The sequence below is a fragment of the Pan paniscus genome, chromosome 5 (genome assembly GCF_029289425.2).
Source record: "Pan paniscus chromosome 5, NHGRI_mPanPan1-v2.0_pri, whole genome shotgun sequence".
Taxonomy (NCBI): Eukaryota; Metazoa; Chordata; class Mammalia; order Primates; family Hominidae; genus Pan; species Pan paniscus.
The window spans coordinates 20,771,160-20,792,099 of NC_073254.2; the positions used below are offsets into that span (position 1 = coordinate 20,771,160).

The 20,940-nt window shown below is 42.4% G+C and overlaps 1 protein-coding gene across 2 annotated transcripts in view; it reads right to left on the bottom strand.

Annotated features, from left to right (window-relative positions):
* Nucleotides 1-1,101: 1,101 nt before the first annotated feature.
* The window catches only part of F13A1 (coagulation factor XIII A chain), a 188,161-nt gene continuing 168,322 nt past the window's right edge, over nucleotides 1,102-20,940 (bottom strand). For both annotated transcript variants that reach the window (XM_003806722.6, XM_063605135.1), the window contains 2 exons: nucleotides 8,920-9,056; nucleotides 1,102-2,881 (listed from right to left, as the gene is read on the bottom strand). In XM_003806722.6, the coding sequence (XP_003806770.1) occupies nucleotides 2,728-2,881; nucleotides 8,920-9,056 (291 nt within the window). In that variant the 3' untranslated portion in view covers nucleotides 1,102-2,727. The remainder of the gene's footprint in view (nucleotides 2,882-8,919; nucleotides 9,057-20,940) is intronic.

Here is a 20,940-nt window from a genome sequence, read left to right on the forward strand (position 1 = left end):
GTGGTGAGAGAGGGCATCCCTGTCTTGTGCCAGTTTTCAAAGGGAATGCTTCCAGTTTTTGCCCATTCAGTATGATATTGGCTGTGGGTTTGTCAGAGATAGCTCTTATTATTTTGAGATACGTCCCATCAATACCTAATATATTGAGAGTTTTTAGCATGAAGTGTTGTTGAAGTTTGTTAAAGGCCTTTTCTGCACCTATTGAGATAATCATGTGGTTTTTGTCTGGTTCTGTTTATATGCTGGATTACATTTATTGATTTGCGTATATTGAACCAGCCTTGCATCCCAGGGATGAAGCCCACTTGATCATGGTGGATAAGCTTTTCGATGTGCTGCTGGATTCGGTTTGCCAGTATTTTATTGAGGATTTTTGCATCAATGTTCATCAAGGATATTGGTCTAAAATTCTCTTTTTTGGTTGTGTCTCTGCCCAGCTTTGGTATCAGGATGATGCTGGCCTCATAAAATGGGTTAGGGAGGATTCCCTCTTTTTCTATTGATTGGAATAGTTTCAGAAGGAATGGTACCAGTTCCTCCTTGTACCTCTGGTAGAATTCGGCTGTGAATCCATCTGGTCCTGGACTCTTTTTCGTTGGTAAGGTATTGATTGTGTGCCAGTTTAAAATCAATTGCTAGTTGCTACCTGGAATTGAGGAAGATTCTGAGGTCTTATCTGAGCTACAATTGTTCAGTGATATCTGCCATGAATATAGGATCTCCTATACATGATTGTCATAACACCATAACAGGTGTTCGTTATGCTAGGTCTCCATGCTGGCTATCCACTGATTCACCATAATGGTTCATAAGATTATTTATGAGAAAATATCTACAGAGATTTTATAGTTTCTGGAAGCTGGTTTTTGAACTAATATGCAACTTGATCCTTCAGTGAATATAGTTAATAAAATGTAGAAAGAGAGAGGTGAAGAAAACTGTGACATTAACACCTGTTAGAGTCATTTTCTTTAGAGGATAAATGCTTGTTGTTTTCCTATCCAGGGTGGGTTGTCTACTGCGGAGGAAGGATGGTTTCTCAAGAAGTTGTGATTAGTAGTGTGTTATATTGAAAATTAAAAGCGTTCACTTCTGCACAGATGCAAATATAATCAGTTTAACTTTATTTTAAGCTTCTATTACATTGTAATTAATAATAATATACTAAGTTAAGCCAGTTTAACTGTCTAGCAAAATGCATTTCATTTTAAAATTGGATATTGGGAGGCTTGGCAAATGCTGTGAGATTACTTAGTAAAGTTAAGTATGATGTATATATAGAGGGGACCAGCTCACCCTCATAGGTTAGTGCTGAAGGCTCAGGAACAGTCTCAAAGGCTTAGAAATGTGGTTACATAGACCAGAGCATCCCATTCTGATTTTGCCCCTAGTATACTTATCACTGTTCATTTTTTGCTAAGAATCACAGTCTACTGACCTAAGTCACACCCTAGACATATCAGAGGGAAATTCTGACCATAAATCAGCCTTGCAAATACATAGCAGGCAGCCTTGTCTGTAGTAGCCTTGGAACATAATACAAATGATGTCAGCATCCTCTGTGGTTGGGTCAGAACTAGCACTGGCTATTTGCAAGGCTGAGTCCATATTACCCTTCAGCACCTGAGTGCCAAGCTGAGGTCTCAACATGGGTGATGTGAAGGACAAGAGAGAATCAGTGGCTGCAGTCCTTCTATATATCTGGTCACTAGATCCGCCAGCTTCTTCAACTTGTTGGGCTTATTATATCTCTGAAAGGGGACCTGAACCTGCATCATTCTGCAAAGGAGATGATTCCTGAGAGATGGGTGAAATATAATCACTAACTAAAGAGATAAATTCTTCACTTTACTTCCTAGTATTGCATCCCAGAAAGGGTTAAAGTAAGGGTTATTGGCTCCTGCTGATATAAATTCTTCACTTTACTTCCTAGTATTGCATCCCAGAAAGGGTTAAAGTAAGGGTTATTGGCTCCTGCTGATCAGGCCACAGTGTGACACATTCTATAAAATGCATCACAAAACTACATTATTCAATAGACTTGAGTGTTGCACCTGCTTTCTTATCTCCTTGTAGGTGGTTAAGTTTCCCACAAATGCAATTTGTTAATATGGGGCCACCTCTTCTAACAAGGTAAATCTAAAATTTGGCAGGCATTTGCTTGGCTGCAGGTGCAAAATGAAAGATCTTTTTCTGGCTTTGCCAAAAATAAAAATTATGTTGTGCTCCAGTCCTGGGAAAAATATTCTGACATGGAGGGTAGAACCTGACCCCGAGAAAGGGGACTGGAATTCTAGAGCCCAAATCATGTGCTATTATTCCCAAAAGGCTGAGTGGGGAATCTGAAGTCTTGTTTTAAATGAGGCCAGGTATTGAGCAAATCTCCCTGGTAAGAGAGCCCACTGATATTTGGAGATGTAGCCATTTGTGATGATAAATGATGACTGTTACTCTTATGAGCTATGAGAGCTTAATTAGAGCTTAATTAAAGCTAATGCTTAGCACTCTTTGGAAGGTGGAGAGATTAAAAACTAACTTCCTTGCCGAATAGCCTGGGTTTTGAAAAGTATGTTTTTGAAATATGTGGGATCTCCACTCTGGGGCCCTCTGCAGTCCTGTCTGGGTCTTCACACCTAAGCCAAAGCAAGAGCTATTTTTGCGTTAGAATTTCCTTAGCCAAGACTACAAGAGGCCAAATGCCAGGGTTCATCTCAGCCTCCTGTGCATTCACATGGAAGGTCGTCTTTGAATCTGCACGTCCAGCTCGCCATACACATGTCTCAGGGAGTCACTGCTCATGCTGGCTATCAGCTTCCGATGCCCAGAGACCCAGGGCCGGCACACTTCTTCCCACTGCACGGTGGAGTTGGGCCGGATTTCACTGAAAGGATGGAAAAGAGAGGAGAGGTTCGAAGATCCAGCTTTCCACTTTGATCAGGAAGCAATGAAAACTCTTGCCTAAGTCACTTGCTTTCTTTCTCTCAGTTGGTGCTTAGGACACTGAAGACTCTCACTGGCTGATTCAGCAAGTTACGCCCCAAATGAGGCCCCCACATAAAGCTCTGCAGAACCTGTCACTGACAGTCTTATTGGGTCATGGTTCCTTCCACTGGGATGCATCCGCCGGCCTCCCAGTGGCCATCAGGAGCTGGGCTGATTCCCATCCAACCATTAATCAACTGAACTCTAGCTTGTCCCCAAGCCCTCCATAGTAGCCTTATCTATGTGACTGATCTTCTGAGCCTCAGCTCAGTTTTTGCCACTAGTTTCCTCCTGGAATTACAGTCCTATGTGAATCCCCCAGCTGCCTTTGCTGAGGCCCTGACACTCGAATTAGCTTTTGCCAACTCCCTTGGGATAGACCTTGTTCCCAGGCTCGGCATCTGGAATATAGCCCTGCCTGCTGCCATTTGACTTTGAGAATCTTCATGTTCTGTAATTCAAATTCCTATTTCAACCACCAAATTGGGCTCCTCCACCTATGCAACTTTCTGCTACCATTTGTTGCCAATGCCCTAATGTATGCGGCTAATGACATAGCCTTTCATGGTTCTAGTGTTCTCCTCTTCCTCCCAGCGTTTGCCCTGAAGTCTTCCTGAGTGTCAAGAACAAGCCCACATCAGTGCAGACTGAGACTAATCAGGGTTGGTGAGATTTAGTGTTCTCTGGGGTGCTTCACATATAGCCTCCCCTATAAACCTTGGGAGATTATATTCAGGGTTTATATATATGACAGTTCTTTGAGGCAGATACTATTCAGTAGATTTTATGATCAAGAAAAATGGAAGGTAACCAGTGAAGTCCCTTTTTCAAGATCACATAATTGGTAAATGATCAGAGATGAAATTTGAACCCGGGTTTTTCTGAGTACCATATTCATACTCTTTCTGCTCCTCTTCATTGCACTTCATAAAAGTGTACACCATATGTTCTATAAGAAAAGGCTTTTTCTAAGATATTTGCACACACATATTTATAGCAGCACAATGTGCAATTGCAAAAATATGGAACCAGCCCAAATGCCCATCAGTGAGTGAATAAAGAAATTGTGGTATGCATATACCATGGAATACTACTCAGCCATAAAAAGGAATGAAACAATGGAATTCACAGTGACCTGGATGAAACTGGAGACCAGTATTCTAAGTGAAGTAACTCAGGAATGGAAAACCAAACATCCTATGTTCTCACTCATAAGCTGGAGCTAAGCTATGAGGATGCAAAGGCATAACAATGAACAATGATGCAATGGTCTTTGGGGACTCAGGGGAAAGGTGGGACTACAAATTGGGTACAGTATATACTGCTTAGGTGATGGGTGACCAAATGTCTCAGAAACCACCACCAAAGAACTTATTCATGTAACCAAACACCATCTGTTCCCCAAAAACCTATAGAAATAAAAAAAAGAAAAGAAGAAAAGGCTTTTTCTGACCATTGTGCTTACTTTTTCATAGATTTTATTTCTCAAGCAGGAAAGATACTTTTTGACTTAGTAATAAGAGTGTCCTGCAAGTGTTCATGGAGGATTCATTGAACTCTTTGCAAAATAATTTAGGAAAGTTTCTCCTGCCTGTATGCAGAGAGAAAATTCTCAGTCCTCAATTCACAGTGCTCAATTCAATACCAATATAAGTTTGGGATATTTATTTCTCAACAGCTGTGCTATTGTTACCTGTATCCATTCATTCTCTCTCCTCTGGTTCCCCCAAGTGATCAATCAGAAGCACTTTGTGAAACAGTGGCCCTGGTTAAGGACCTGACCTGAGACCACGTACTGCAGATAACCACCTCAAATAGAAGCTAAGTATTTAGCCCCCTCTTATCATTTTCTCTTACTCATAAAACCATCCGGCATAATGATGTGTACATACGAAAAAACTCATACATGAAAATACTCATACATGAAGATATGTATGCATGCTATTTTACATACAGATAAATTCATAACAGAGAAGAAAGTATTTTGGTAAGTGGAGCAATGTTGGAGTAATCCTATTTTCTGGGGATGGATGTTGTGATAAACGATTCTCAGTAACGTGCTGAGCCATCAGGAGATACCGGCCATTTATCATCTTGAATGCACGCAGGCAAATGAGATTATTATTACAATAAACTGCAACTGCCCATGGTTTGTCCTCTGTGCGTCTAGCCCTTAGCTTCTGTCCTATTTGAGAAACTTAAAGTTTAAGCCCAAATCACAAAGTGGGGGAGTTTTTCTCTTGAAATAACATATTGAACTGGATCATTTTCTAAAGAGCAAAATAAATCTGGAAGATAAATTATTTGACGCTCTGGAAGCATCAAGTGCAGAAAGTTAAGAGTCTGTGGAGGTGGAACCTCTGCACATCTGAGACAGGCCGGAGGCAGTGGGGGAAGAGCAGGAAGATAAACCATTTCAGAGTAGAGTTGGCTCACAGTGAGTGAGGGGTGAGACACAGCACCGCCTTCTTTGTTCCTGGCTCCAATTCCCTGTTTACCAGCTCCTCACCTTCCAGGCCCTCTGCTTTGGGTTCAATAACCCCTGCCTTCTAGACACCACATCTGGCAGGGTGTGGGTGAATGAGTGGGGGTGGTGATTCCCCAACTATTTAAGAGCTGTATTCTAGAAAGAAATACGGTCTTGCAAAGGATTTTGGTTTTGTGGAATTGCACTTTCTAGGCGTCCAAGTTGTTACATGGATCTGGCGCTCCTAGATCAGATCTTGGCAACATAGGGCACAGTGGAGTGTTTCTAATTATCTGACCATATGGAAGTGGGCACGGACTGGCTCAGGTCTTGGTTGTGAAGGTGTGTGCTGGAGTGAGGAGTAAACAGAGAAAGTGGCGCTTGCTCCAAGTTGTAAGCCCATCTTAGATAACAAATGTTTTCTATGTCATGATTTTTAGCCCAAGTTTTGACTGTCTCTGAGAAATAAAGCTTCTCTTGTCTGGGAGATATTCCACCCTGAAGCTGGGTTTCTGTAACTATTCAGCCATAAAAAGAATAAAATCCTGCCATTTGTAACAACATGAATTAGACTTGGAGGAAGGGCATCATGGTAAGTGAAATAAACCAGACATGGAAAGACAAATACTACATGATTTCACTCACATGTAGACACTAAAAAAAAAAAATTATTATACCATAGAAGCAAAGAGCAGAACAGTGGTTACCAGAGACTGAGGAGGAGAACATGAAGGGGAAGATGGGAAGAGGTTGGCCAATGAGAACAAAGTGACAATTAAATAGGAGGGATAAGTTCTGGTGTTCTATTGCATGATAAGGTAACTATGATTAACAGTAGGTATTGTATATTACAAAAGAGCTAGAAGACAGGCTTTTGAATGTTCTCACCACAAAGAAATGATAAATGCATGGGGTGATGGATACACTAAATACTCTGATTTGATCATTATACAACATATATATGTATCGAAACATCAAATTGCCCCATATAAATATGTACAATTACAATGTGTCAGTAAAAAAAACTTAAAAAGAGAGATTGAGGACTGTTATGGACTAAATGTCTGTGGTCCTCACACATTCATTTGTTGAAACCCAAACTCCAGTGTGATACCATTTAGCGATGGAGCTTTGGGGAGGTAACTAAATTAGAATAGGTCATGAGGGTGGGGCTCATGATGGGATTAGTGCCCTTCGAAGAAGAGGTGCCAGAGAACCTGCCCTCCCTCTCTCTGCCCCATGTGAGGACACAGTGAAAAGACAGCCATCTGCAAGCTGGGAAGAGAGCCCTCATCAGGAACCAAATTGGTCGGTACCTTGTCCTCAGACTTCCCAGACTCCAGAAGTGTGAGATATAAATGTTTGTTGTATAAGCCACCCAGTCTATGGCATTTCTGTTACAGCAGCTCAAACTGACTAAGAGCAGCTAGCTCTCTGTCTATCTACTTGTCTGCCTAGACTTACGTGTTGCAGTAACTAGTAATAGTACCTTAAGCCAGTGTGTGGGCAGGACATCTGTGTCCAAGAAGGGACTGGCCTTATCCATCCTTTCTCCCGATTCACTCCACTTTGCTCCACTCCAATGTCAGACATTAACAATAAACAAACCATCTGGAGATTTAACCTATTTTGAGCCTGAGGCCTCCCAAATAGTGGGTCATTGCACTGTGTAATAATTCACTGTGTAATAATTCATTTTTGTCTAAGACACACAGTGTCTTTTTTCATGTGTTGGCCTTGACCAAGGTGGAATTCTAGGGGGATAGCCAAAGTGTAAAGATAGAGAAGGTTCCAGTACACTCAGATAAAGCTTGTGGGTTTACTGTCTGGGAAGGAAAAAGTTGGATACAGCAGGGGGCTGTATGGAAGAGGAAACGTGTTTCACTTTGCCTGAACGATTCTTGCATCTGATTTGAGTGGGAAGGTGCGAGAATGGGTGAGTGAGACTGTCGTTTCTGACGAAAGCAGGGGTATGGCTGCTGACCTCTCTATGTAGCTGGGGTTGATTACTAATTTACTTATTTTTTTTTCCTGTAACTTTCCTGTTAGCACAGGAAGGTTGCTATGTTTTGTGCTTGCGTTGTTTCAAAAGCACTAAGATTATTTTCTCTGTTGTTTATTGCATCTGCAATAAGGCATCTCTTAAATGATGAGATGCAGAAGCTATGAGCATTGTAATTTGAAAGAAATGCGGAGAGCCCTTTATGGGCAATAAAGTTGCCCCAGAGGGTATAAGTGAGGCCTTGCATTTATCCCACAGATTCCAGAGTGGGGTCGCTTCCATAAAGGGTGTCGGGAAAATTCTTAACATATCTGGTCATGAGGCAGTTTCCAAAGTCCTCTACCTCCCTTTCTATGCCTTAGAAGGTCACTCCACAGGAAATGTGCTAGATTGATTGATGCTGACAAGGACTTATTTGTGGTAGAAATGAAAGTAATAAACCTCAAAGATTGGGATCCATTCTGGGTGTCACACTTTAAGAGGAGTAGTGACAAATTGGAATGTGTGGGAGAGAGAGAGAGCTGAAACCATGTTAGAGGAGAGAGAAATAAAGTCAGGACAGATATTTGTCCCCAGGTAGAAAAGATTCAAGGAAGATGAGACAGCTGTTTGCAAACATTTGCAAACCATCAGACGGAAGAGAGACGGGCCTTATTTCCTGTCAGTCCAGATGGCAGAATTAGGATCATTGGCAGGATCAAATGGTAGAAAAACATGTTTCCTTACTGTTAGAGCTACCTGACCATGGAATGGGTTATCTTATTGGGTCACACTCTTTGTTAGTAGAAGTCACAGAAACTGAGACCTGTCAAGCACAATTTGAAGGGGCCTGTGTGTGGAAGAGGCTGAGTTTCATTCATATCATTACAGAACCTGGGGTTGTCTTTGGTCCCCTGAATGGGGAACCATCTAGAGCTCTTTAGGCTCAACTAAAAAAAATTCTGAATCCAACAGTTGTAGACACTGATTGGGATGGTAAAATCTGTGAGGTGAGGCTGGAGACAAAGCACCCATGAAAAGGGGGCATCTCTCAGCATAATATCTGACACGTGGTAGGAGCTCAATAAAGATGAGAAGAGTCCATACATGAGTAGGTAGTACAGCAAAGTGGTTCAAACTTGGGTTCTGGAATTCACCAGCCTGAGTCTGAATCTTGGCTCTGTTTTCATAAACTGTGTAACTGAACCTGTGTAACCAGTCAACCTCTCAAAGCCTCAAACTCCTCAGCTACAGAAGGGAGATAATAGCAGTATCTACATCATAGGGTGTTTTTAAGGATTAAATGATGAAAGTGCTGGTCAAACCAACCCTAGTTTTACTCCACGCCCTACAGAAATGGTCAGCAAGGAGGAGGCAGCTTCCAAGACATTTTCATTGGGGAGCAGATCTGTGTTTGGAAAAGACACACACAGAGAAAGCTTCCCACAGCCCTGCGCTGCCTGCCCGGTCTCCCCAACCCAAGGTTTACCGGAACATCTTCTTCATTGGTCTTGTTATTCCAGGACCATCCAGGTGTATCCAGACATTTCGCAGGGTTTCTTTTAAAGGATTGGTAAACTCAACTGTCACAGTCATGTCAGAACCAACTACCTGAGTGCCACGGACCTAAGAGAGAGAATGCAGGTCATTAGCAGCAAATAAAACCTCGTTCTGCTCTCTTGTTGTCTTAACCATCATCACTTTTACTAGAGTTTTATGATACAGTTATTTTTTTGGCAATGGAACCAGTGTGATGAGGAGAGCTGATTGCTTTGACTGGAGGATACCTATTGAGAAAGAGATGGAAATTTACTAATTAGAATCGCACTCTTTTCCTCATTATAAAACCAGCCTAATTAGAGCTCAGGTCAATAGCGGTGGCCACTGACTGCTCTTTGACAGCAGGAGGGGGAAGTTCATTTGGTGTGGCAACACGTTTCCACGGTGAGGGCGGCCAAGTGAACTTTGCTTCTGGATAGGCATCAAGTTTCCTGCTGGGACAAAGGGGATTCCTGAGTTTAAGAGGTAGAAAATGCTTCAGGGCACATGTGCCTTCTTAGTTTTAGACACATTTGCAAGAAATATGCCAAGGATGGAGTCCTTACTGTTGAACATGAAGAAGAGGAACCTGGATACTAAAATAAGGAAAGGAGATTTTTCTTCTACAGCCACAGTACCAGAGTCCAGGAAAATAAAAGGTTATTTGTTGGTGAGTTTATCTATTATGACTCTCAGAAGTATCAGGTATTTGGAAGAACACCACAGGAGACAGCCAGAGCTCAGTGCCAGGTTCAACACTTATTAACAGTGGGGACTCAGGTGATTTAGGCTTTCTGAGACTCAGTTTTCTTGTCTTTAAAATGGGCTGACACTTTTATGGGGCGATCTATGTAGAATGCTCTTATTATTACTATACCTTAAGCTGTGTTTACTGTATGCCACACACTTTAGAACCATATGCTTTTCCAACATAAACGCAATGTGCTGCAAAATGCCAGGTGGCTATAAGACTTGTTTGTTTGTTTAGGAGCTATGTATACCAAATGAATGGATCTGTATAAGCTCTAAGTAACTTGGGAATAAGATAAGAATAATAGTTCTTCCCTTGCAAGAAAGGTTTGGAATGAAAAATGCTCATAAAACGGCAAACATATTGCAAGGCACATGGCAAAGGCCCAATGCATTACAGTTGATGCTTTTTAGGGTAGCAGTGCTCTGGGTAGTTTGTCTTATTCGCCTTATATTTCAGCCCACTTTTAACTCCAATACTTAGTACTTCAATACCAATGTCCAGTAAATATTTATTAAATTAAGTCAATGGCTCAAAAATGGAATTTACTGGATGTCTGGATCTTCCGTATGACAACACAGCCATTACTATACCATGTTTCTTTAGCCACTATATAATATGGGAGAAAATATATGGAAATGAGCCGTTTTTAAGAATGGACGTAAAGAGGAAGGACATTGCCCAGAGAAGAGGACCCTTGCTTACTTATGCTACAGTCAAGAATAAAATCTTCCTGATCTGATCATTACACACTGTATGCATGAATTGAAAAATCACATGTACCCCATAAATATGTACAATTATTATATATCGATTAAAAGAAGAATACACTCTTATGGCTTTACTCATCAAGCCATGCTTTGTGACTAAATTTATGGCTATGGGATTTCTTAAGTCTATAAGAAAAATGAAACTTTCAGCCAACTCCCTAACTTTGTTACATTTAAATCCTCATCTCCTGGAGGGCAGTGGTGGAGAGCTGGGTTCAGGGGAACTAGGAGAGGGGCAGACAACTAGGAGAGGGCAACAACAGCAGGTGCACCTAGACAGCATGGATCGTGTGCCAGGCAGGGAGTCCAGCACTTTAACCAGCAATCCTCAGTCTGGTAATGGGTGGATCCTGTAATTCATTTATTTGAGGCACCCCTGTTGATTACAAAGAACCAGCCCCAGCTGACAACCATAATTCACATATATTCTCACATAAGCCTCACAACACAAGGGCTATATTTGTATCAGCTCGATCAGACTATAATAATAGTTATTCCCTTAAGAAGAAGGAGGTTTTCTAGGGCAGGATCATTGGTGCCAGGCATTTCATTTTATAAAAGAGAAAACTGTGGTTCAGGAAAATAGGTAACTTGAATGAGGATTTGAAGCTGCTAAATGACCAAGGTGGGATTGAAGTTAAAGTCTGTCTAACTGGAGATCTTGAACTCTAAGATAGAGTGCTACTCTGAGGTCAGAGGAGCTGGAAAAGCCAACAACTCAGCAATAACAAGACAACCAAAACTGTTTCATACTGAGGTCCAAAAAAAAAAAAAAAAACGGCAGTCAGAAAGTAAGGGAGATTTTCAAACCGGTGGGAGCAACATTGGATTTGAAGCCACACTGACAAGACTGAGAATGAATAAGGCCTAATGGGGAGGAGACTGGTTAAATAACAGGCAAACTAGAACATGAACCAGAAGTTACTTTTAGGCTGGCTGGCACATGGGGTGTGGAGAGAGAAGCCTGGTTTGAAGGCTGTGGCAAAAACAGTAATCATGATCTAGATCAGGGCTTCTCAGCATCAACACTACTGACATATCGGGCTGGATGCATCTTTGTTGCAGAGCTGTCCTGTGCAATGTACGATGTTAAGCAACATCCCTGGTGTCTACCCACTGCATGCCAGGAGCAGCCTCGCACCCCAGCCATCACAACCAAAAGTGTCTCCAGCAATTGCCAAATATTCCTTAGTAAGCAAAATTGCCCTCCAGTTGGAAACCACTGGTATAGACAAAACATGTGGAAGACAGACTGAATTTTTCACTTTCTTCCCAGAGGCCCTGCCTCAATCAATTTAGATATTGAAGGTGTAGCAATACATCAGAATACTTTACATGGTGTCCCTGATTTCATTCTCAAGTGTGTCCAATATATTTTTTCCTGCATTAAGAAACATTTCAAAAACATCTTTGGATTTAAAAAATACAAAATAAAGATAGCATTTACAAAAGCTCTCTAAACTGAAGAAGATGGAGCTGCCACAGAGACATTATTGGCAAAAGTGTTTGCTATGATCACTTTATTCTTTCTGGAAAAAATATTTTGGAGCCATCTGTCTTCTCCATGGTATGCTATATAAGGATGGGCATAAGCCCCTTCAAAAGTAAATCTGATAGTAGCTACTGACCTTTCCTCTACACAGACATACACAGTGACAAATACAAGATATATACAATATAGGCATGTATTTTTAGGGGATGCACTATAGACCTATGAAGTCCATACATGGTTTTCTAGGGGCCCATGAACCCTAGATTAAGAACCCTTTCCATACCAGTAGACTGGCTCTACATGAAGCCTCCTACGCTGTGGAAAGTGAAATACACCCTTCCAGGTCACTGATGACAGTGAGAAGGAATGCTTAGTATTTGAGAAACTGGCCCATGCAATTGGGCCATCATAGATAGGCTTCAGATCTGAATATGATCAGGACATTAAACCTTCTCAGGTAATTTCATATGTCATGCCTAATCAGTTTGCTTCCAGTATTGTCTCTGTAATTAGATGCTGGCATGGGTGTATCAATTCTGCCCAGATTTCCCTGACGCTGGAGTGGGGAGCAGGGAGAAGGATGGGGAGGGGTGAGAGGAGAAGCCCTTCTCTGGTTGTAGTGTGTTTCTTTTGCAATTAACAAAGACCAGTGTCCCTTTTCTGACACTTGTCTCCTGCACCGAGAATGTAAACTTCCTGTCCCTGACTACTGATGATAATGAACCTTAGACACTCAAACCAAACTAAATGTAAAAACCTACCCAATGCTCGACATCACTGTGTTCTGCTTGGGAAATGTAACTGGAGGTGTCTCCCTCTCCTTGCTTCTTTTGAGGAAAATGCTGCCAACACATAGTGTTTTCACGTTACGTGTTGATTTCAGTGATGCACCATGCTATGGTACCTACAAAATGCTGAGAACAATGACTATTTGGGGAGAAAATATCTGCTTGCATCACATTATTTTAGGAATCTGCAAAGCTCCCTTTTCCTTATTGCTGAAAGCATAATTCCATATCTGCATAGTCATATTTTCATTTCATTTTTGCAGTCATATTTTTCATTTTCTTGCTCTCATAAAACCTTAAATAAAGGGAGCCTTCAGGCAATTTAGAGAAGGTTAGTTCAAGAAGAAACTTTTATGTGTATTTGCTTTAGAGAAGAGTATTCATTACTTGGGCCAGAGAAAAGAATAAAGCATATGTCTTACTTGGTGACGTCAAATGCTTTTGCATATACTTGATGGCCTTAAGTTTTTCTCAATATTCTATTGAAAATATCTCTCTCTGTTTTAAAAAAATCAACCCATAATATGATGCTTTTTCAAGTTAGATATCACTTACCGATATTGACATTCCTGTCCTTTATACTAATTCATGATAATGAGCTGCTACTCTGATTCTTTGGTAAACAGGAAAGTTACTAACACACACATACTCTCTTTCTCTTATATAAACTTTTTGGAAAGAAATTACTTTTTTAGAAATCACAAGATATCTTCCACTAAGCATATGCTTTAAAAATACATAACTGTATTCAAAATTGAAACTGAAATGAAGGAAAAAGTTTGAGAAAGAGTAACAATAAATGAGGTTGGCAATTTGAAATACATGATTTATTAGCACACCTAACAGCTCTTATTTCAAGTACTTTCAATCATGTATTGCACGTATTTCTGGAAACTGTATTTTTCCCTCCCCCTTGGCCTGTGATCACTTTTGATAATGGGCAATTTCTTGTTTGCAAACTCTGCTCATCACCACAGGCACTGCCCCTGCTTTTAGCTGACACTTAGATGAACACTTACTGACCAATGCTAATGGTTCTAGGGTGGTTAGGAAATGTTCTCAGTCTATATTTTTCCAATATAGTAGCCACTAGCCACCTAGGGCTATTTATAATTAAATTAATTAAAATTAAGTGAAATGTAAAAAATTCAGTTCCTCAGTTGCACTAGCCATCTTTCAAGGACTCAAAAGCCTCATATGGCTCGTGGCTACTGCATTGGATGGAGCAGATTTAAAATGTTCCCATTACCCTAGAAAGTTCTATCAACTCGCTTAATCCTCCCAACACTAAGAGGTAAATATTAGGAGTCTTCATTTTATAGATGAGGAAACTGAGGCACAGAGGAGTTAAGTAACTTGCTCAAGTTCACACCATTAGTAAGTAGGGTAGGAGAGATTCAAATGTAGACAGTCTGGGGCCATAGCCGTTGCTCAGCAACACATGATCCTGACTCTGATTAATGACAACAATAATAACAAGTAACTTACATTTATTTAGTTAGTGTTTACTTAGTAATGCAGGCATTCTGTTCATCATTTTACTTACACTACCTTATTTAATCTTCTCTACAGCCCTATGGTCTTGGGGGTAGACATGATTATTAATCCCATTCTGTTTATGTGAAATTGAAATTTAGAAGATAAATAAAAAGCCTACAGAGTTAGGAATCTGGCAGAAGTTGGATATAAATCCAGGTCTTTCTGACTCTAAAACATTCATCTTCAAAACTACATATACTGTGATCCCTGACAGAATAGAGGTAAAAATAGAAACTTTTTTTTTTTGCTGGAATAGCTTCTTTATTTTCTGAAATCCAGCAAAGAATCATTTGCAGCATCATCTTTTAAGTTATCGTTAAACCATCAGTTGAGGACGAGGATTATAAGTTGACCCTGAACTAAATTAGAAAACATCTATAACTCACCTCTCTCTTTTTGACTTTATAGAGAAGGAATTAGATTTCTATGCCAGAGTAAAATGTGACAAGGTAGCCTTGGGGCCTTGATATATATTACTTGATGATAATAGGAGTCACTATCTAGGATTTTCTATTTTAAAAATGACAGAGATGCCACTTTTAAAAAGAGAATCAGTAGCCCAAACATACTGGGATTACAGGACTGGAATGTGAGATTGGTTATTCTCATGTGTGTCTCTTTTTAAGATTCAAAAAAATAGCAAACATGAAATGCACAGAGCAAATTATGTTTTAGGTACCGCAGTTACCAGTGACTCCTCATTTTCATTCTAAAATGTGCACTGTTCTGTAGCTGTCCTGAAGAGAGAGATGGAAATGAACACCTTCGATGAGGAGGGCTCACTCATAGACATAGTCTAGGATCATCTATCCTGGCTAAGGGCACCCACGGTTTGGTCCCACGGCCACAATCCTCTGTGAAAGTAGCCACGAGGGGATGGAGAGTCAGCTATGGGAGCGGGGCTGAAGGTGTCCCCTCCTAGGGTCCCCTGGGGTAAGCAGGCTTTCCTTGCTCAGAGTTCCTCACGACTCATAGGTAGATACCTCTGATTTACTCCACAAATAACCTGAAACAGTGTCACGGACATAACTGAGGTGACTGGGATGCACACAGTGGTGCTATTCCAGGCCAAGCTGAAGAGAGAGCAAGCTGGATGAAGGGGCTGAAGACCGGGGCTGCCACTTTGAGTTTTTAGACAAGTCACTTGACTTCTCTGGGCCTCAGCTTCTTATGCAGTTAGTGGGGTGACTCAATGTAATATCATACAACAGAGCATCGGACACATACTAGCATTAATGAAATATGAGGTTTAAAGGGAGAACATGTTGCCAGGGTGACCCTGAGAACCTCCTCACCTATAGGGTCTTCTATGGAGAATGACGTGGATTCAGTTTCTCAGGGGTTAGAGAAGAGAGCCACAAAGGGGAGAGGTGAAGAAGCCCACCTCCTGGTTCCCATCCCCGGCCTCCCCATGAAGGGTGTGGGTGTGGGCAGGGGTGAATCTTGGTGACGAGAGTGCGATGGAGCCACAGAGAGCACAGGAGGCTGGAGAGAGAACGTGCTCGGTTGTGGACATGGAGGGGAAAATGGTCAGGGTTCAGCAATAATTAGAACACATAGTCTGTTCCCATTTTCCACCTTAATGAAAAGTTTGTGATATTTACAGAACTAAATGAAACTATAGTTAAGTCTCACAGTGTAGCCAGTCACTGTCATGTACTTTGTTTGGGGCACTCATTATATCTCAAGTGGTTTCCCCTTTTTTTCTTTCTTTTTTTTTTTTTTTTTTTTTTTGAGACGGAGTCTTGCTCTGTTGCCCAGGCTGGAGTGCAGTGGTGTGATCTCAGCTCACTGCAAGCTCTGCCTCCCAGGTTCACGCCATTCTCCTGCCTCAGCCTCCCGAGTAGCAGGGACTACAGGTGCCCGCCACTATGCCTGGCTAATTTTTTGTACTTTTAGTAGAGACGGGGTTTCACCGTGTTAGCCAGGATGGTCTCGATCTCCTGACCTCGTGATCCACCCACCTCAGCCTCCCAAAGTGCTGGGATTACAGGCGTGAGCCACCGCGCCCGGTGGTTTCCCCAATTTTAATGTGTCCTCTGGGATAAAGTTGTATGAATGGGATGTGGGAGGAGTGAGATCAGCAGCCACCACAGCCACCCACCCTTCCTTGGTCCATCCCAGTGGGTTTCTAGGGTGTGAGCTATAGGAGACTGAAGAGGATTCTACTGTTAACCTCGGTAAAAATTGTGGGCATCTCATGAAAAGCTCCAGTTAGAACACAACATTAGGATGGCTGTTAAGAAAAAACAAGCTAGTGTCCCAAGTTGGAAGAGATCTGGACATGGGGCTGGAGCCAGGATGCAACTGTGCAAAGTGGAAAAGGGAACCCCCTTTTTTGGGGGGATGTGGCTCCATGCCAGGCTGCAGGGCTTGATGGTTGGCGAGTGGGCTGGACTGGGCCCCCTCACTGTCTCCTTCCCACCCGCAGATGGGCACAATCTGCACAGGGGTAAGTGCTGGCCTGGAGGGAAGCCGCCCAGAGGAAGGTCCCTGCCTCCTCTCTGGGGTCAACAGTGATACTTCCCATGGGTCTTGTGTTATCTATACAATTCGCCACCAATCAGTGCTGGTCATGTAGATATTCTGCTTGTTGAAGTCGATTTCTGTGGGTTAAGCCTCTTTCACAGGCCCCATGTACACTGTCCTTGCAAGAGGAGCACCCCAGGCTCTGTGTAAGTGCTGGTTAGCTCAGGTTAAAACAGAGCAACTGCACTCCTGGAGCTGTTCCAGGTGGGCCAGTGCTGAAAGAAAGTGGCGCAACCTTTCCCCATTTCAGAAAAATGCAACAAAAATGTTCTCACTGTTGGCCGGGCGCGGTGGCTCACGCCTGTAATCCCAGCACTTTGGGAGGCCAAGGTGGGTGGATCACCTGAGGTCAGGAGTTCGAGACCAGCCTGGCCAACGTGGTGAAACCCTGTCTCTACTAAAAATGCAAAAATTATCTGGGTGTGGTGGTGGGCACCTGTAATACCAGCTACTCGGGAGACTGAGGTAGGAGAATTGCTTGAACCCAGGAGATGAAGGTTGCAGTGAGCCGAGATCACACCACTGCACTCTAGCCTGGGTGACAGAGTGAGACTCCATCTAAAAAAAAAAAAAAAGGAAAGAAAGAAAGAAAATGTTCTCACTGTTGAATTTTTCTCTGATAATGTTTTGTTTTTGTTTTGTTTTGTTTTTTGAGTCTTGCTCTGTCACCCAGGCTGGAGTGCAGTGGCGGGATCTCGGCTCACTGCAGCTTCTGCTTCCTGGATTCAAGTGATTCTCCTGCCTCAACTTCCTGAGTAGTTGGGGTTACAGGCACGCACCACCACAGCCTGGCTAATTTTTTATTTTTAGTAGAAACAGGGTTTCACCATGTTGGTCAGGTTCGTCCCAAACTCCTGACCTCAAGTGATCCACCCACCTTGGCCTTCCAAAGTGCTGGGATTACAGGTGTGAGCCACTGCGCGTGGCCTCTCTGATAATGGTTTTGAAAGCTCTAGGCATTTGCTACAGTTTATTTACAGAGTGGGCACCAAATAACTATATGAAGAATGGATGAATGCAAGAGTGACTAAATAAACAGATAAATAAAAACTAGAAAGTCTTTCAGCTAATGGACAAAATAAATACAGAGCAAATGCTTACTTTTAAAAACTCTTGGAAACAGTCAATTGTCCTCATTTTAAAAGCTTTTTTTTTTTTTTTGAAAAATTTGGAGACATCTGTTTGCTTACGCTTGTAACTTTAAAAATCACACACATAAAAAATGGTTTTGTTTTCTCCTAGCAAAATTGTTCCTAGTTCACATGAGAAAATTAGTTCTATCGGTACTTCCTGACATCCTGCAAAGGCTGCAGGACTTTTTCCACATGATAATACCACACAAGTGCTGGCTCCTGAGCTGCTTTAGAATGGCAGGTACTGAGTAGAGATCATTGGAGGAACATGTGAGTGTCTCCTCTCTCCCCTAGGCCTTACCCCAGGATCTCCAAGGCGGGCCTCCCTGCATGAGGAAGGCCCCATTCCACAGGGAATGCTGCATACACTCAACACCTGGTGACCAGAGATTCAAGAGATTCCATGCCACTAGGTGAGGGCCACACTCAGGCCACTGGCCCACCTCAGGCCAGTGGCCCACATGCTGCCCTAAGCAACCCCCATGCATTGATGGACTACGGAGGAGAAAGAACATTTACCAACAGCTACTAGGTCCGGGACGTGGGCCATGCATTCTCACAAACATTGCTATGGATGTGAATCCCCCCAATGCAGTGTTTTACATATGACTGTACTTAATAGAAGGAGCAGTATAATCATAGTGTGTTCACTTTGCAAAGGGGATACTGAAGTTCAGAGAGAGAGGATGTGTGTGTGTGTGTGTGTGAGAGAGAGAGAGAGAGAGAGAACAAGCAACACATGGGAAGGCAGAGAAAAATTCTACGTCTGATTGTAATGAAATTTTCTTTTCTCATCAAGATATTTTGATAGCATGGGGAAAGAGACGTGTGCTCATTAAAGTTTAATGACTGTCTCTCTCTGCCTGTTTCCATGTGAGGATTACACACTCTGACTCACATATGGTGGGTGCTGGGAATGGTTGACTGGGAGCACTATTGAGCCCAGGCCCCATCTTTATCACCACAGGGACCAGTGAAATCCACGACTGGGTCCACTGGGATGCACAAACAGGAAGCCACTGGCCTGCTTTGGTTGACAGTGACTTGGATTCAGACATGTGAGCCCAGTATTGTTCCAGATTGGCCTAGATTTGATCTAAAGGGGATCAGGTAAGAACAGCTGGAAACGAGCTTTTAGGAAACTCCAGTTCCAAGGCTGAGTTGGGTACTTCCTGGAGAAGACAATGCTTTGGGCAAAGGCTTTGAAGAGAAGGGAGGAAGAAAAAGCGGCTCTGACTTGTGGGAGAGCGGAGTTGACAATCATGTTACATTCCCACTCTAGAAACTCCCTTGAAGCCTCTTTGTTCAGAGAGTCGATGATAAAGCTCTCATCCAAAATTGTAGACTCCCCTCCACATAGCCTCAAGCTATCTTTTTCAGGTTACCCTTACTCATCCCTGCTCCCAGCCTCCACCCCAGCCAAGGCACGCTTCTCACTGCTCTACATACTGCCGTCCACCTCCCCTCTAGCCCTTGCTAACATTTTCTTCCTAGTATCTGAAGGGGTCTCTCCATCCATCTCTACTGGTTGAACCTTATCTGTTCATTGGGGACCATTCATCTTTCTACAGTCTTAATTCTTGATGTCCCACACCACTCAAGTGTGTGTGATCTCTCCTCCCTTGAATACAAAACTCTCTGCGAAGTCAATGACCACCTCTGCTTTTTGTGATAGTTCCATTGTAGCCCAGTGGCTGATAGCACAGCCTTCCAAGTCAGGAAGACCTGAGCCAGAAGTGTCTCTCCCTCCCTCAACAGGCACGTGATCACGGGCCAGTTACTAATAAACAGCAATAATGGCAATAATAGCAGCAACCAACATATGTAGGTGTGCACTGTGACTCAGGCATCCATTGACTCATAAAAAACTCACAAGGACCCCAGGAGGAGAGTTACCATTGCTTTTGACTTACAGATGAGAATGCAGAAGCCAACAGGTGAAATGATCTGTCCAGGTTTACACAGTTACGATGTTCAGAAAACAAGCTTTAAACTCAGATAATTTGGTTCCAGAGCCCATGTTCTGACCACTGTGCTACAAGGCACTGCCTTCTCTGGTCCTCTCAGTTTCCTAATCAGTAAAATAGGGGTTATAGTAACGTCCTCCTTGTAGGATGGTACAGAGGATTAAATAAGATCATAGAAGAGAGGCGTTTAATAATGTAGTGCTTAATAAATCATAGCTGCTGTCATCATAATCACCAGGGGCTGGTCCCAACCCTTATCTTGACTGAGCTGAGCAGGAAGGGCTGTGGTCTCCTCTCTGTCTCTCACATAATTTCACCCTGTGCCTGGCACATTTGCCCACAGCAACCTTCAGGCTCAGTCAGTTGTGTGTCCATCCAGGCTCAAAGAGGTTGAAAAAGGGTGTGAGTGTTTTCTTAGAATTTAGAGAAACATATCCTATGTAATTCTGGACCTCTGAGCCATTGTGGTTTCGTACTTTTACTGCATTTAGCTCTCTTTCCAAGTCCTCATTTTTAAGAAACCTTTTATTTTAAGTTCAGGGGTACATGTGCAGGTTTGTTATATAGGTAAACTCATGTCATGAGGGTTGTACAGATTATTTTGTCACAAAGATGTTAAACCTAGTAGCCATTAGTTATTTTTCCTGATCCTCTCCCTCCTCCCACGCCCCACCCTGCACCCTCCAATAGGACCCTGTGTGTGTTGTTTCCCTCTATATATCCACATGTTCCCATCTTTTAGCTCCCACTTATAAGTGAGAACGTGCGGTATTCGGTTTTCTCTTCCTGTGTTAGTTTGCTAAGATAATGGTCTCTGGCTCCATTCGTGTTCCTGCGAAGGACATGACCTCATCCTTTTTTACAGCTATGGCTGCATTGTGTCCAGTCTACCACTGATGGGCATTTAGGTTGATTCCATGTGTGTGCTATTGTGAATAGTGCTGCAATAAACATATATGCACATGTATCTTTATGATAGAATGATTTATATTCCTTTGGGTA